We start from the raw sequence: 16,972 nt of genomic DNA, 5'->3' as shown, positions 1-16,972 counted from the left end.
CATACATACGCATGTTTTTTTGTGGACGATACATAGGAATCTTTTACATTGTTTTTGTAAAATTCACACGCAGTAGTATCGTAGGACAACATGATGATGTTCAACAACAGTTTAATTTACTGCCTTCAATTGATCAGGTACGGTATTAGATTTCCCCCTTATGTAATGAAATATACCGCATGTCGTTCTCAGCTCGTTACCCTCTATAGGCGTTGTAAACGTAGAGCAACATGTAGACCAAGAGCAGAAAGAATATAATGTAAAAAGTGAACTTGCGATTATCGTTCAGGATTTCGGTTATTTGTTGAACACGCTTTTAAACGCTTAAAAACTTTTAAACTCAAAATCAACAAGACCAGACTGTGGAGCTTTGTGTGGGTTTAGTAGAGATCGATTGATTGTTGTTTTTTGTTCGTTCAGTGACAAATATTTCATACATTTTCAGAACTAGGTTAAGAAGTAGAGTGTCAAATGGATGATTATGCTCGAAGAACAGTAATTAATATAAAAAAAATCAAACTGGCTTATTATGTGATATTTTTTTTTTAAATCTAGAAGTGCATATTTGAATTACCATCAACCCCCTCCCCCGTACACACATACACCTTTCCCGTCTATTCAGCATAAGCAATGATATCAGAAAATAATCTTTCTAAATTCATATGATTTCAAATGAACGAAAGAAGTGTGCAGGATATCTTGTTAACATCAAGCAAATTGAATTTTACCTGAGTGTGTAATCGATAATCAATGTTTTGACACAGTCCCTACATTTAAAGTCTAATTTGTCAACATCAGCGTCAAGTATATACCTTTTCGTAACACGTCTATTACTAACGCCCATAGACTACCCATCTCTATACACATAACCACAGCATCATAACGCTAAGGAAAACAAACTTAAATTTCAAATTGAATACCCACACGACAGTGCCATGTGCCGAACTTCAAAGAACGGGCGATAAGATTTTTTATCTTGCTTATAGAATTTAGTTCACTTTGAAAACAAAAAGTCAATATTAGGTTATAAACCTAAATTTACAGAAACAGTTAATCTATCTTTTAAAAAGTCTTTAATATAACCGTTCTTGGCTGTCTTTGAGTGCCATCTACCATGTCTTTTAAATAATCGATCGGAAATGCTGAAATAACCGGACTAGCAGTGTGACTTTTATGAAATAATGAAGATAAATATAATGCAACGTGTAAGGGTTTTGCTGGTAAAATATCGCAACCATTTCTACCATTATGAACGGCCCACTTTTTCCAACGGATAAAACCTGCATGATAAGTTTTAACGGTACTGTCAGCTTTAGATCCGCAAAGTAAATCCATAAGAACATCAACATTGGTGTGCAGAATCGGTGGCAAAAAATTAATTTCAGATTCATAGGCCTGCAAAAACACATGTATAAACAATAATTAAATAATAACATCATCTCAAAAGATATAAACTACCAACAGACAAATACTTGTTAGTACATCTCACAAGACTATGTACAATGTCTTAAATACTGGACATAAGCATTTGTAGTTGTTAGAATATTAGTTCTCAACAAGGCCAATTATAGCCTAAATGCCAAAATCTGAATTGAAACCAATTCAGAAATGCATCGTAAAGTTAGTACACATACAAGGCGCTAGTATCATGAATATAGCCTTCAAAATATCATCTGTAAAATTCAGATTAGCATAAACAGCTTCATCAACAAAATAGGTTTACAACCTTCATACATATTAGTATTATATTTCTGAAATCTAGCCTCAAAGCTAACATCTTAAATGTAAGATCAGTATTATTAAAAATGGCCTTCTTGTTTTTACCAGGAGTATAAAAAATTCTACATATGCAATAACTTGATCTGTAAAATCGCCCCCATTTGGGCATAACATAAGCCAATAACTTGCGGATGGCCAACAAGGAACAATTAATTTCCCTACAGCGTTGCATTGTCTCATGTAATTTAAAACACGTGGTAAAAGAAATACCGGCGGTACAAACAGACCATTTACCCCAAACCAATCTACTGTAAAATCATCAATTCCGGAAGAATTTTCATTCCAAAATCTTGAATAAAATACCAGTACCTTGAAATTGTGGGAAGAAGCAAACCAATCCACTTCATGGGGTCCCCATAATGCTTCTACCAATTGAAACATATAATATGATATTCCCCAATCATCATGATCAACGATGCGACTAAAAAAAATCAGCTTTTTCGTTTTGTGTCCTAGGTATCCAAACTATATCATTGTTGACATTGTACTTCAAACATGAACTAAATATGTCAAACGCTAAATTTTGTGAAATAGTTTTCGTACTTGCCATGCGTACAATGCTCACAACATTTTGGTTATCTGTAAACCATTTGACCTTTTTTTCCAGATATAAAATGTATTAATGACAACAAAACTTTCTTAACCACTGAAAGCTCCTTCCAAGTTGAACTATTTCTACGTTCTGATTCAACCCACATACCACGTGCAATGTTTTTGGGTGTTTCTACAATATAACCTCTAAAGCCTGTATCATTAGCGTCGCTATAGATAATACTATGACATGATTCATCAACACTAAAATTGATTTTGTATTTACATTGTGTCATAGTTCAAATTTATTCGTTCAGTGTATATTCACTTGTTTATTTTCATATGTCTTTTGATTGAGTTAAGCCATTTCAATTGATATTTTATAGTGTGTCTTTCTATGTTGTGATGTTACACTATTGTTTCAGGTAAGGGTGAAGGTTGGTACCTATTAAAACGTTTAAACCCGCTGCGTTTGTTTGCACCTGTCCTTAGTCAGGAACCTGATGTTCAGTGGTTGTCGTTTGTTGATGTGGTTCATAAATGTTTCTCGTTTCTCTTTTTTTATATAGATTAGACTGTTGGTTTACCCGTTTGAATGATTTTATACTAGTCATTTGTGGGGCCCTTTATAGCTTGCTGTTCGGTGTGAGCCAAGGCTCCGCGTTGACGACCGTACTTTGCCCTATAATGGTTCACTTTTACAAACTATGACTTGGATGGAGAGTTGTCTCATTGGCACGCATACAACATCTTCTTATATCTATTTACATTACTTCACTAATATACAGTTTCCAGAACTGTGCAATACTAGATTCAGAAAGTTTAAAATAAAATACCAAGACGCAGATGTGTTCACGTCTATAGTTAAATGTTTAGCCATTAAATAAACTAAATTTCCAATAACTAAATATGTAGATATTATCTGACCCACAACAGATGCAACTTTTTTCACGTACATGCTTTTGCGCCCAGTCAAACAAGATATAATGTCATCAAAAGAATGTATCATCTTATTTATTCTATTATCTGGTAATTTATAAAAGCCATACTCTGTATCCATAAATGTTTCTAACCAAACCAAACCAGACGTTTAGTAGGTTCCCACAATGATTTTTCGGCATTCGGTACAAAGCCACTTTTAACTTAATCTAGCCTAACTTGTTCTGACACAATCTTGCACATTTCTAGATCTTGTTCAATACCTAACTTATCATCAAGATACATAATGACTTGTTTACCTTCAAATCGCCAATTCTTTACAAGCGGCCTAGTCAGTTTAGTAAAAAGAAAACAAGCTGTTCCTAATCCAAATGGTAAAACAAGAAATTTGAAAAATGTAGGATACCCATTAATGATCCATGAAAACCTAAATACTCTGTGTGTGGTTCAAAAATATCAACATGGTTATAAGCTAAGTGAACATCAAAATTAAACATAGAATAGTTCAATTTAATTTGCTGTTAAGCAGTTCTCATATCCTCAAATTTAACGTTCTGTTGCCATAAATGTTTCTTAACCGCTCTCAAATCAAGTATCAATCTTTTCTTTGAATTAGATTGCACTGATACAGTACGAGGATTAACAACAAAAGGTCGTTTGTCACACTGAACTATCAAACCTCTATGTAATAAATCCTGAATAGCTGTATGTACAAAATCGGAATTATTTAAAGCTGATAAATTGTTATATTAATACGTAGACGGTGGAATAAAATAAAATGGTATTTAAAACCATCTCTTATAGTGTCAATAATATAACCATAAGCACCAATATTTATCCAAAATAGGATATTTTCCTTCAGCCTACCCTTAACAAAAATATTAGTACCATCTTGCTCATATTCGAAATAATCATGTGTAAAAGTTGGTTCAGACAAATTTTCTAAAGAACTTGTGTCAAAATTATACTCATCTTTTATAAAACTAGTTTCTTTTGTGTGATGCTGCTGTATTGTTGTTTTAGAAGGGGCAGTTAACTTTCCAGTGGTTGTAAGACCCACAATTGAAGCATGGTCCGCGTTGAGATTTCAAGCGTACTGGTCTAGGGCATACGGGAAACCTCCATACCAAGACGACTGATCCCCTTGAAAGGGCTGTTGAGGATTGAAGTTAGTGTTAGAGGTGGCAGGAATCTGCTGATGTTAGGCTGCTGGTTTGCTCTTTGACTTTTTCTTCATAATGGCCCTGTTTTCAGCTCTGATAACCTTGGATTTATCTTTTGAATCGATAGTAATTGGGTTTGCCTCGTACAGGCGAGCTGTATCCCACCCTTCATCAGAAGTATCCGCGAACTTTATTAACTTATTTCTATGTTTGAACCTCTCGGGTCATGATGCAATAATGCCTCTAGCATAGTCAACTTTGCCATTGTCAATAGCCCAAAGAGCTTGGGTTAAATCTTGTAAATTCTAGGTATTACAATTGAACTGAATTTTCTTACCTTCAGAACGCCATTTATACTGGGAGTCCGACTTCCACTTCTTGACTTGGGACTTCATACATTGGTTTGTGTCATGAATTTTGTCGCGCAAACTATTTATCTTTTCGCTGATTTTGGTGTCCTCAAGAACTTCAATATCCTGCTTTTGACGATTAAAACTGTACGCAAAGATTTCTTCAGAGGTTGTATCTAAATCCATGTTTGCTATAAACGGTGAAACACGTCTATTCGAGTCTTCCCTGTCGTGCTGAATGGTGATATCCCATGAAGCGCGGGAAAACGAATAACGATCTACGGGCAGACAACTAGAAGAACTTAATTTCAATCTAATTCAGTTCCTTCAAACGATTGAAATTACATGTTAACACAGTGTTAAGTGGATTCTTGAAAAATAATCGACAGTAGAACAATAGACTGACGTCAGAGAAATGGGTTAAAAACGGAAAGTCCCCAATCAAATGACAAAATCAAAAACACATCAAACGAATGGATAACAAATGTCATATTCGTGACTTTGTACAGGCATTTTCTTATGTAAAAAATGATGGACTAAATCTGTGTTATAGCTAGCTACGCAATTTATATAACTGGTCAAGTAAAAATGTTGAAACATATTCATGAAGTTTTCAATTATTTCAAATAAAAAAACAGTCCTATCTTTCTATTCATCGAATCATTAATTTTGCAAAAAACTACGTGCAGTGTATATTTGTTTTTAATTTATTATCCTAGCTTTCTGTGATATGGAGATCCTATCAGTTTGTAATAGACAGTTCGCAATAAATCTGATCGAGCCTTCTTAGTGTGAAATCAATTGATCCTCTACATGACATTTCAAAACATGTTTGATAATTCCTTTTTTGGTAAATCTTAAGTATGAAATATACAAATTTAAAATAAAAAAAAAAATTATGCACACCGGTTATAGAAAATAAAGTCACTGATGTTATCAGCCAACAGATTCCATCTTTATTCCAATCAAACCAGAACAGAACTTTGTGCACAATAAATAAAAAAAAATGTTATATACTTTCAAACATCATCATGATTAATAAAATATTGTTCTATTCTTGTCCAACATTTGGAAAATTTTTAACTAATAAGAGCCTGAAACAGCATATCTTGCTAGTTTGTTTTGCTGTTTAACGTTTCTTCATATCTACTTGTCATGGCTAAGGGCAAAACTAAAAGATTGGAAAACAAATATCCATTGAAGGGCATTTACTCATAAAATGAATCAACCAAGGTTTTCGATGAGCACAGTAGTTTTACACATTGTGTATTTCTGATTTTTTTTTTTTTTTTTTTTTTTGCTTTATGTAGTTTCTATTTATTTTTGAGATATAAGCAAACACTTGCAAATTAGGCATTTTTTAAAAAGCATTCACAAAACATTAACATGGATTAACAAAAACATGCTAGAGTTTGATGTTCAAGGTTGGAATATTTGTTTATTTTTATATGTTACCTATAACATTTACTGTTACTTGTTTTCGTACGTTTCCAGCGACCATCATGTATTGACCAGCTTCACTCAATTTAGCCTGTTGAATTGTCAAACAGTGATCTTTTCCATCAATTTCAATTGATATATTCTCATTCTGTTTGATCTTTGCTTCGTCTTTAGACCATTTCACAAAAACATCTTCCGTATATACTGAGCATTTCAACTGTAACTTTCCCCCTTCTATACATTTTATTGAATGGTTGAATTTCGATGTAAACATTTCTAAAACATATAATAATTGGTAGATTGATACTTTATCATTATCATTATAAAAAAAAACATTATAAAACTTATTGGCTAAAAGAAGATCGAAACTATAACAACAAAGCATCGATACTACTGCAAATATATATATTGTAAATTACCATTTTTGAATAATATTTAATAAGGTTTTCTGTAAATCTTATAAATGTTTTTGCATTCTTATTTGCAATGGAACCATTATTTTTGCCAAAACTTGTGCAGCAGGGTACAAACAAAGTACACTATACATGCAATGTTTGTTTTAATTTATCAATATAGCTGTAGATTATATGGAGATCCCTTATCTGCTGTATATATTAATTAGAAATGGACATTTCTCAATGGCCCTGATCAAGCCATGTAGTTTTGAGACAATGAATCTTCCGCTGATATTAAAATATGTGTCATTATTATCTTTATATGACATAAAATATGAATGAAATAAAAAGCAACAGAAACAGAATTTTCTGAATAAAAAATCGAGGTTATTTTTTTGCAAGTCCATGAAATCCATATGTATACTTATATCCGACAATAGCAAAACAATATTTCTGTCCCTGTCTATAATAAAAGAAGATGATAACGAATTAATGGCTCCTTAGAGCCCAATCGGTCACATGAAAGAAAAATATCGTGTATTGCTCATCATTTCTGTTGCTATACATTTCTTAATAACTAATTATGTTAATAATTGGTAAAACTAAGAATGTGGTAAAAAAATATTCTCCATCAAAAAGCAATATTATTTAAAGGAGTCATCTATTATCTTAAGTGAATTGATTGTTTTTTGTTAATCTTGTCTCATGCTTATTGCTTTTGCTAGATAAATTGACTATCAATCTGTTACAGTTTTTAAAACACAAGGCTGAAACTTGCAAATGGTGCATTTTGTTTTAAAAGTCTACATTAAGACATTTAAAAATAAAAGAAGCAAGAGTTTGATATTCAGAATGCGAATACCAATCTTTATCTTTTATATGTTACCTTGAACATTTACTGTCACTTGTTTTCGTACGTTTCCCGCAACTATAATATATTGACCAGCATCACTCAATTTAGCTTGTTGAATTGTCATACAGTGGTGTATTCCGTCACTCTCAATTAATATATTCTCATACTCGTTGATTCTCACATCGCCTTTAGACCATTCCACAAAAACGTCTTCCGAATAAACTGAACATGTTAATTGTAGCTTTTCCCCTTCTATACATTTGATAGGGTTGAATTGCGATGTAAACATTGCTAAAACAAAAAATACATTATTTGACAACAAATGAAATCATTTATATTGAAAAAAAAACCATATTAAATATTTATAGCTAGACGCAGATTTAGACTTTGACGACGACACATCAACACTACATGTATCAAATTACGACAAATAATATATTTATATATATGGTCAAGTGAAAATGCTGAATAATATTCATTTAAGTTTTCAATAAAAACTAAATAATTAGAAACCTAGTTGGATTATTATTTGTAATGTAGCCAATAATTTTAATTTTACAACGCCATCAAGCCGCAGGGAACAAACAATATACCCTGTACATTAAATGTATATTTAATCAATATAGCTGTAGATTATATGGAGATCTCTTATCTGCTGTATATATTAATTTGAAAATGACATTTCTCAATAAACCTGATCATGCCATTTTTAGGTCTGAGACAATGAATCATCTGCATGACATTTCAAAAGTTGTTTCATTATTGTTAAGAAGATAAAATGATAAAATATGAATGAAAAACATGCAATTAATTTTCTGAATAAAAACATCGAAGTTATCCTTTAACCTCTCTATGAAATTCATATATATTTTTATTTCCGACAAATCAAAACAATGTTTCTGTTCCTGTCAAAAATAAAAGTAGATGATAACGAATAAATGGCTCCTTCGAGCCAAATCGGTCACATGAAAGGAAAATATCGTGTATTGCTCATCATTTCTGTTGCTATACATTTCTTCATAACTAATTATGTTTATAATCGGTAAAACTAAGAATGTGGTAAAAAATATCCTCCCTCAAAAGGCAAAATTCTTTAAAGGAGTCATCTATTATCTTAAGTGAATTGATTGTTTTTGTTAATCTTGTCTCATGCTTATTGCTTTTGCTTGATAAATTGACTATCAATCTGTTACAGTTTTTGAAATACAAGGTTGAAACTCGCAAATGGTGCATTTTGTTTTAAAATAAAATTGAGAATGGAAATGGGGAATGTGTCAAAGAGACAACAACCCGACCATAGAGCAGACAACAGCCGAAGGCCACCAATGGGTCTTCAATGCAGCGAGAAACTCCCGCACCCGGAAGCGTCCTTCAGCTGGCCCCTAAACAAATAAGTATACTAGTTCAGTGATAATGGACGTCATACTAAACTCCAAATTATACACAGGAAACTAAAATTAACAATGATACAAGACTAACAAAGGCCAGAGGCTCCTGACTTGGGACAGGCGCAAAAATGCGGCGGGGTTAAACATGTTTTTTGAGATCTCAACCCTCCCCCTATACCTCTAGCCAATGTAGAAAAAACAAACGCACAACAGTACGCACAGTAAAACTCAGTATAAGAGAAGTCCGAGTCCGATGTCAGGATAGGAAACAAAAGAAAATAAACAAAATGACAATAATACATAAATAACAACAGACTACTAGCAGTTACTGACATGCCAGCTCCAGACATCAATGAAACTGATTGAAAGATTGTGTCTTCATCATATGAAGTCTACATTATGACATTTAAAAAAAAAAAAGCAAGAGTTTGATATTCAGAATGAGAATACCAATCATTATCTTTTAAATGTTACCTTGAACATTTACTGTCACTTGTTTTCGTACGTTTCCAGCAACTATAATATATTGACCAGCATCACTCAATTTAGCTTGTTGAATTGTCATACAGTGGTGCATTCCGTCACTCTCAATTAATATATTCTCATACTCGTTGATTCTCACATCGCCTTTAGACCATTCCACAAAAACGTCTTCCGAATAAACTGAACATTTTAATTGTAGCTTTTCCCCCTCTATACATTTGATTGGGTTGAATTGCGATGTAAACATTGCTAAAACAAAAAATACATTATTTGACAACAACTGAAATTATTTATATTGAAAAAAAACCATATTAAATATGTATAGCTAAACACAGATTAAGACTTTGACGATGACACATCAACACTATCAAATTACAGCAAATGATATATATATATATATACAGCACAAACAACATTTTCCAAAGACAAAATGAGTGAAAAAGTATATTTTAACAAAACGCATTTGACCAGCAGGTTGAACAACTGATGTTCTTAAAACCTGCTGACTACCATTGGCGATTGCCAAATAAACGGATCACAAGATGTAACAAAATAGATCTAAATTGAGGTAAATTATATATAGCCTTCCAAATACCGTTTCGATTCCTAACATCACTGAAGGGACATTAATTGTCGAAATCCGGATATGGTGTACAAATTTTTGCACCTCATGTTTGCGGTATACCATCTTTTCCGCAAGTTTATTGTTTTCTGTTTGGTAATAAATTAATAATAAGATCTATTTTGTTACATCTTGTGATCCGTTTATTTGGCAATCGCCAATGGCAGTCAGCAGGTTTTAAGAACATCAGTTGTTCGACCTGCTAGTCAAATGCGTTTTGTTAAAATATACTTTTTCACTCAATTTGTCTTTTGGAAAATGTTGTTTGTGCTGATTTAGACCCCTCTACCAAGAAATTTGTTTTGCATGCACACGTATAAAAATTGCAGTTTTTATCGAACGCAATCATAGGTTTGAACGTTGTTTTCAATTTAGACTTGTTTATATTTTTTCGTTTGGGCTTGTATTATATTTGCAATCGGTCACATTAAAGGAAAATATCGTCTATTGCTCGTCATTTCTGTTGCTATACATTTTTTCATAACTAATTACGTTTATAATTGGTAAAACTAAGAATGTGGTCAAAATATTCTCCATCAAAAGGCAAAATTATTTAAAGGAGTCATCTATTATCTTTAGTGAATTGATTGTGTTTGTTAATCAATCTGTTACAGTTTTTGAAATACAAGGCTCAAACTCGCAAATGGTGCATTTTGTTTTTTAAAATTCTACATTATGACATTTAAAAAAAAAAAAGAAGCAAGAGTTTGATATTCAGAATGAGAATACTAATCTTTATCTTTTAAATGTTACCTTGAACATTTACTGTCACTTGTTTTCGTACGTTTCCCGCAACTATAATATATTGACCAGCATCACTCAATTTAGCTTGTTGAATTGTCATACAGTGGTGCATTTCGTCACTCTCAATTACTATATTCTCATACTCGTTGATTCTCGCACCGCCTTTAGACCATTCCACAAAAACGTCTTCCGAATAAACTGAACATTTCAACTGTAGGTGTTCTCCTTCTATACATTTCATTGGGTACAATTCCGATGTGAACATTGCTAAAACAGAAAAAAAGATTATTTTAAAACATTTAAAAATATTGATCTTGAAATAACATCAAACCTTAATAGCTAAAGCCAGATTGAGAGTATAACGACGACACATCAATACTTTAATACTACCACAAACAATATATATATATGGTTAAGTGAAAATGTTGAATAATATTCATTTAAGTGATGACTAATAAATGGCTCCTAGAGCACAATCGGTTACATTATAGAAAAATATCGTGTATGCTGATCGATGTTGTTGGTATACGTTTCTACATAACTGTTACTGTTAATAATAGGTAAATCTTAGAATCTGGTAAAAAATAATTTCTGTTGAATGGAAATGTATCTTTTAAGGGGGTACACAACACATTAGAAAGATATCTCTAATTCATGGTCTGTTTCATTGCAGCGTTTTAAAATCACATGCAATATGCAAAAATTTAAAAGATCCTGATCAGAATGTTTACTTTGTTGCTAAGAGCAGATGTTCACCTATTGTTATTTATTTAATCTTTTAATCAATTTAAAGTTACACGTTTTCCATAAATGAATCTTCAAAGAGACAAAAAAGAAAAAAAATTGAAGGTAAAAGGTAAAATAAATTTACAAAAGAAAACCAGGAGGTCAGATTTTTTCAAAGTGGCAAATGAAGAGAACCAGAAAGGATCATAACAGCCCTTACATATAATATAATTAAGTAAAAATTATAAAAAGTGAAAAGCCTAACAATAAATGAATAAATCAAGGATAATTATGCTTCTATTCGTACCAAATTGATTAAAATCAAACCAGAATTGACTCCACTTTACTTTTTTTTTGAAAACCGCAGTTTTGAATGAAATACACTTCATAGTGTAAAATTGTAGGTTACGAATAGTTTATACATGACATGTGTATTTGTGTGTTGAAAAAAACGCTGACATGTTGTTTTTTTTATGCAATTGAAAATTTCGGACATGATTTATATTCATATAAAAAGTCAGAAGATACCAAGGCGATAACCAACCACTAGTGCCTCATTTACATGTTGAGGAACAAAGACAACAAGAAGAAAAAAAACCCATCAGATTCAGTCCACGAAACATTACACTATATCATTCAACTCTCTGTTTTTGACCCTTATCCTGGCAGGTGTAGAAAAAAATAACAGGACCTGGTGTCTTCTATTCCGTCCACAATTTTTGGGGAAAGTAAATTCTAAATTTAGAATCATGGTTGAAACTGAAACTGGACATGTATGATAAAAATAAAGTATGTGAGTTTTGCTTTATCAAATTCTAATTTCGAAGGGATAGCAAAATTTCTTTTCTTTTGTTGTGCTTGTGTGTATCTTTCCGAATTAGTGAATGCAATTTTGAATTAAATATGAAAGAGAAGATGTGGTATGATTGCCAATGTCAATGAGACAACTCTCCACAAGAGACCAAATGACACAGAAATTAACAGTTATAGGACACCGTACAGCCTTCAACAATGAGCAAAGCCTATACCGCAAAGTCAGCTACATACCTTCTAAAATTCAAACTGACAATTTTTCCGTGCGTTCATCGTGTATCGTTCGTGTTGCGTGCGTGTATCGTGCGTGTACCAATCGTGCGCTCATCATTCATCATTCCGTGTGTTTTTCGTGAAACGTGCGTGTATCGTTCATTCATTCTTAACCGTGTATCGTGCGCTCATCAATCATTCATTCTTAACCGTGTAACGTGCACTCATCAATCATTCATTCTTAACCGTGTATCATGCGTTCATCAATCGTGTTTAACCGTGTAACGTGCATTCGTCAATCGTTCATCTCTAATCGTGTATTGTTCATTCGTTGTAGTTTTTATATGATAGTCGGTTATAGAGCTCATCAAAGCTTATATTTTATCTGTTATAGTGTTTATATGTTCCGACTTTTAAATAAAATTTATATTCTTACTTTTTTTCTTAAGAACTCTTAATTAACTTCATCGTACATAACGTTCATTCAGATTTATGACTTTTTGTGTAAAATTTATTTATCTGTCTGTAAATATTTCGTGTTTATTCAGTGAGTCTTGGCTGGAACTGATACATTTTAATATAATGATACATGTTAGATACGTACAAACAATAACATGATGACATTTCTACGACAGAACAGTTAAAATTGGATTTTATATTCAACTGAGCGAAGTAGGCTGAACAAAATTTTGTTGAACAACTGTTGCTTGTTAAAAATATTCTGTCACTTAAAACAGAAGTGCTTCTGCAAGATTTAGATGTGGGGTAGCTCCACTAAAAATAGAAACTGGAAGGTATGAAAGAAAAGAAGTCCACGAGATGACATGTTTTGTAGCTCTACTATTGAAGATGAACTTCATGTCCTTTTAAAATGCCCATTATATGTAGATTTAAGACAAATCATGGTACATCAAGCTAAACATTTTAATGAACATTATAATCTATTATCAGATAGCGAAAAATTTAATAATAATAAATATATTTTTATTTAATAACGACAATGTTGCTGCTTTAGTTGCCAAAAACATCAACAATATTTCATTGAAAAGAAACGGTATTTTATTTCACTAGTTCTCAAAGAACGCGGGATACCTAGATTAAAGTCTACAGATGTGCAATTATTATGAGCAGTATATTTGTTTCAATGTCAGTATATAAAGCATTTACTAGTGTCATTGTCTATGGACGTATTTGTTACAGTTGCATATACTAATTGAGAGATCGTCCTTTTTGATGTTCTACATGTGGAAATTATTCTTGCTTCAACATGTATCTTTACTTTGTTCCTCTAATGAGATCCTCATTTACCGTTATATTATATCAAGAATAGTTTGTGGACCCGTATGTATTTAGGGAATGCCACTCTCAATCGCACGTAAACAAAACTTTCGTATATTTCACGTTTCAGAGTCCTACATGTATATTGAATTTTACTCAGAACTCAGAAAGTTGATACCAGCGCGGGATATGCTTAAACCTCTTATTCTAGATGTCAGGTAACCCACTCGTGTTTATGTTGGATTGCTGTCTGATTGACGAATACCCGTCATTTTATATAAATATATATTTTTAATTTGATTTTAGGGATGCATCCAGTTGCACCTGTTCATTTAAAATATATTTCCGTGACGTAACCTCAAAAGATTAGTCACTTCAATAAAAATATTTAAGGGAAAATCAAAACTGTTCTCGCACCTTGCACTCTGGGTAATTGTTCTCTTCGACAAAATACTGCCTTGAATTTCAATTTTGATATAAATATAAAGAAGCCACAATTTGGTTCCTAAAATAAAATGCATATTTTTTAAAACCCCTAAAGCTAGGTAAAGCATAACTCTTGATATACATGATATAGGCTCTTAAATTCGGCAACTTTTAGAGATTGGCCGTGCGAGGGCTCAGCCTGTATAGCCAGTCAAGGTCGTTAAAACTTTCATCATCCTTTTAGAGATTTTTTGAAAATACGATGGTTTTTGCCTTTTTCGAAACTAAAACGTGATCAAATATAACTGGTGGACTTTGGCTGTGATTTGCTCTTTTCGGGTTTTTGTCTCTTTGACATATCCCCCATTTAAATTATCAATTTTAAATAAACTAAAAATATGATAAACAAATGTATTCTTGTTGTCAGATCAAAATACATTTAACAAGCCAGTGCGTTGATACAGGTTAGATTCTACTGAATTTACTATATCGATAATTGTACATTCTATTGCGTAATATATATATAAGTCATGAATTCAGGTGAGACATGTGGTTTGTATGTCAGGTGAGAAGTGACAACGGGTGGTATGTATACTAACATGTTTATCGTCTTCCATTATACATGAAGGTGTGGATGGGGGTTTACAGAATAAAAAATTATTGACAAAAAAAAAATTATACAGAAAATAACCAGACAAATATATAGAAAAGAGAATGATGAGGTACTAGAATATATGGAATAAAGAATAATCGGCAAAAGTTATAACGAATAGAAAAAATTGCATACAATGATAGAATACAAAAATAATGAATCCCCATTCAGACCCTTATAATCTGGCGATGACATTTAGCTTTAGGGCAATTATTGGCAAACGATACAGTTTTAAATCAGAGACATATAATACAAATTGTATTATATGTCTCTGTTTAAACCAACAGTGATTTTTCACGAAAGTTCACATACAAGCTAATGTTTACAAAATCAATTTGAATATGTAATAAGTTTATATCTTCATGTGCTAAATTTAAAAGATAAATGGGTTTAAATTTTTCGACATTTACTTAAAATTTATGTTTCTTGGACATTTCTGTCCTTTAAAAAGACATCCTTAACTTGTTTGTTTCAAAAGATAAACATATGCTAATTTGAAATCAGGAATATCTTCATTCAAAATTGGGCTATACATTTGTGTAAAAATTCTTTATTATTATTTAATTTTTGTTAAAAGAAATTGATTTTAGAAAAAAAACCGTCATTTTTGTTGTATATTTGTCAAGTTGAAAAAAGTCGGTTATTTCTCCATTAAAGTTGGAACGAATAATCTTCATACAGTATCAAGCCAAACGTCATTTTAAAAAGAGGGGCCCATGTGCCCGTTTTTAAGCTAATGGTTAAATCTCGAAAAAAGCATCTTTTCCCGATATTTCACAGTTTGACGTCGCGAAAAATAACAATTACGGCAGCAATTAATGTGTCGATAAAAAGAACGTATTCTACAATATATAAAATTCTGTCAAAAAATCATTGTATAGGTAAATATTATTAAGGTCATCCGAAAAAAGTTATAAGACTGATAATAACATACTAATTCAATTTCATGCAATTAGGTTTTAATGCTAAAAGTTTTAGAAGAAAGAGTTTAATGTCTGCTTATTTAACCTTAAAATTATTTTTTCAATGTGTTAAAAATCATTTAATATTCATCGGTTAATAATTAAATGAAAAAATATAGCAAATTCTTCAGTGTTTTTTTAAGGAAGGAATAAAAGGTTTGTCCTGAGACACAAAGCCCCTCCCCTTACGAATGATCATTACCTAAGCGGGGGCTTAAATTTGGAGACCTATCGCGAGACCCGACTGCTATAAACAACAGATGACGAATATTGAATAGTGGATACATGAAAGACGACGACGGATACAAATTTATTGCACTGAATAATTTCAACTACCACATGATTCTATTTGAATATTGGAGTTGAAGCGATGGTAAATCTTCGGGTTATCATATATACGTACACAAACTTAACTCAATTTATTTTTAGTTGAATAATTAGAATTTTATTTGAGATCGATTTTTCAAATCTCCTTATCATATTAGACATTCGTTTTAAAAAAAACTTTTGTGATATCTTTTAATGTTTGGTTTTAAATTGGAATTAAAAATTTGGAATTATAATATGACAACGCTCATTGATATTGGAAATACATTAACGATAAACGACAATTAATTTATTTAAGGTGGCTCGAGGGTATAAATCCATTTTTTTTTAACATAGGATAATCCGATTTCGCTATTTTTTTTCTATAAATGAACTTTATCATATACTTAATAGAAAAATAAAATTAAAAAAATTAGGTCACCGTTCATTTAAGCTCACAATCTGCCTTTGAAAGAAGCATGCATTTTTGTTAAGATACTTTTTTCTGTTGAACTAATAGGAGAAACATAGGTAATACCGAAATAAAAAAAAGAACTAAATTACAGAAATCGCTTAAATTTTACAATTGTTTAGTTTAAGTACAGCTTATTTGAAAACAATAATAAGGTCACCGATGGGTTAAAAAAAAAATTTCAATTGTAATGCCATAAAATGGCATTTTTGCACCAAAGGGAGATAATTTGGAGCTTTTTCAATGATATAAACATTTTAAAAGTCATCTTGGGCCAAAACGAATCGATTTTTTTTTTAGTTGATTTTTGTACCATATCATAAAGTAACAACTAATAGTGTAAAAACAAAAACTTGTAACGAAACCGTTTATTTTTATTTTTGTACCCTCGAGCCTCCTTAAGACATGGAGTGTTAAGTAAAATTGTCGACCAATCA

General features: G+C 31.8%; 1 protein-coding gene across 1 annotated transcript in view; it reads right to left on the bottom strand.

The window, feature by feature from the left end:
• LOC127726788 (uncharacterized) overlaps nt 1–16,972 on the bottom strand; it is an 85,925-nt gene that overhangs the window by 37,273 nt on the left and 31,680 nt on the right. The window contains exons 10-13 of the mRNA XM_052234243.1: nt 10,697–10,954; nt 9,313–9,570; nt 7,484–7,741; nt 6,218–6,478 (exon numbers count right to left, since the gene is read on the bottom strand). Of these exons, the coding sequence (XP_052090203.1) occupies nt 6,218–6,478; nt 7,484–7,741; nt 9,313–9,570; nt 10,697–10,954 (1,035 nt within the window). The remainder of the gene's footprint in view (nt 1–6,217; nt 6,479–7,483; nt 7,742–9,312; nt 9,571–10,696; nt 10,955–16,972) is intronic.

This window comes from Mytilus californianus, unplaced genomic scaffold, assembly GCF_021869535.1.
Source record: "Mytilus californianus isolate M0D057914Y unplaced genomic scaffold, xbMytCali1.0.p SCAF_18, whole genome shotgun sequence".
Lineage (NCBI taxonomy): Eukaryota > Metazoa > Mollusca > Bivalvia > Mytilida > Mytilidae > Mytilus > Mytilus californianus.
The sequence above is the reverse complement of the archived record's forward strand: the minus strand, read 5'-3'. Positions and strand labels throughout refer to the sequence as shown.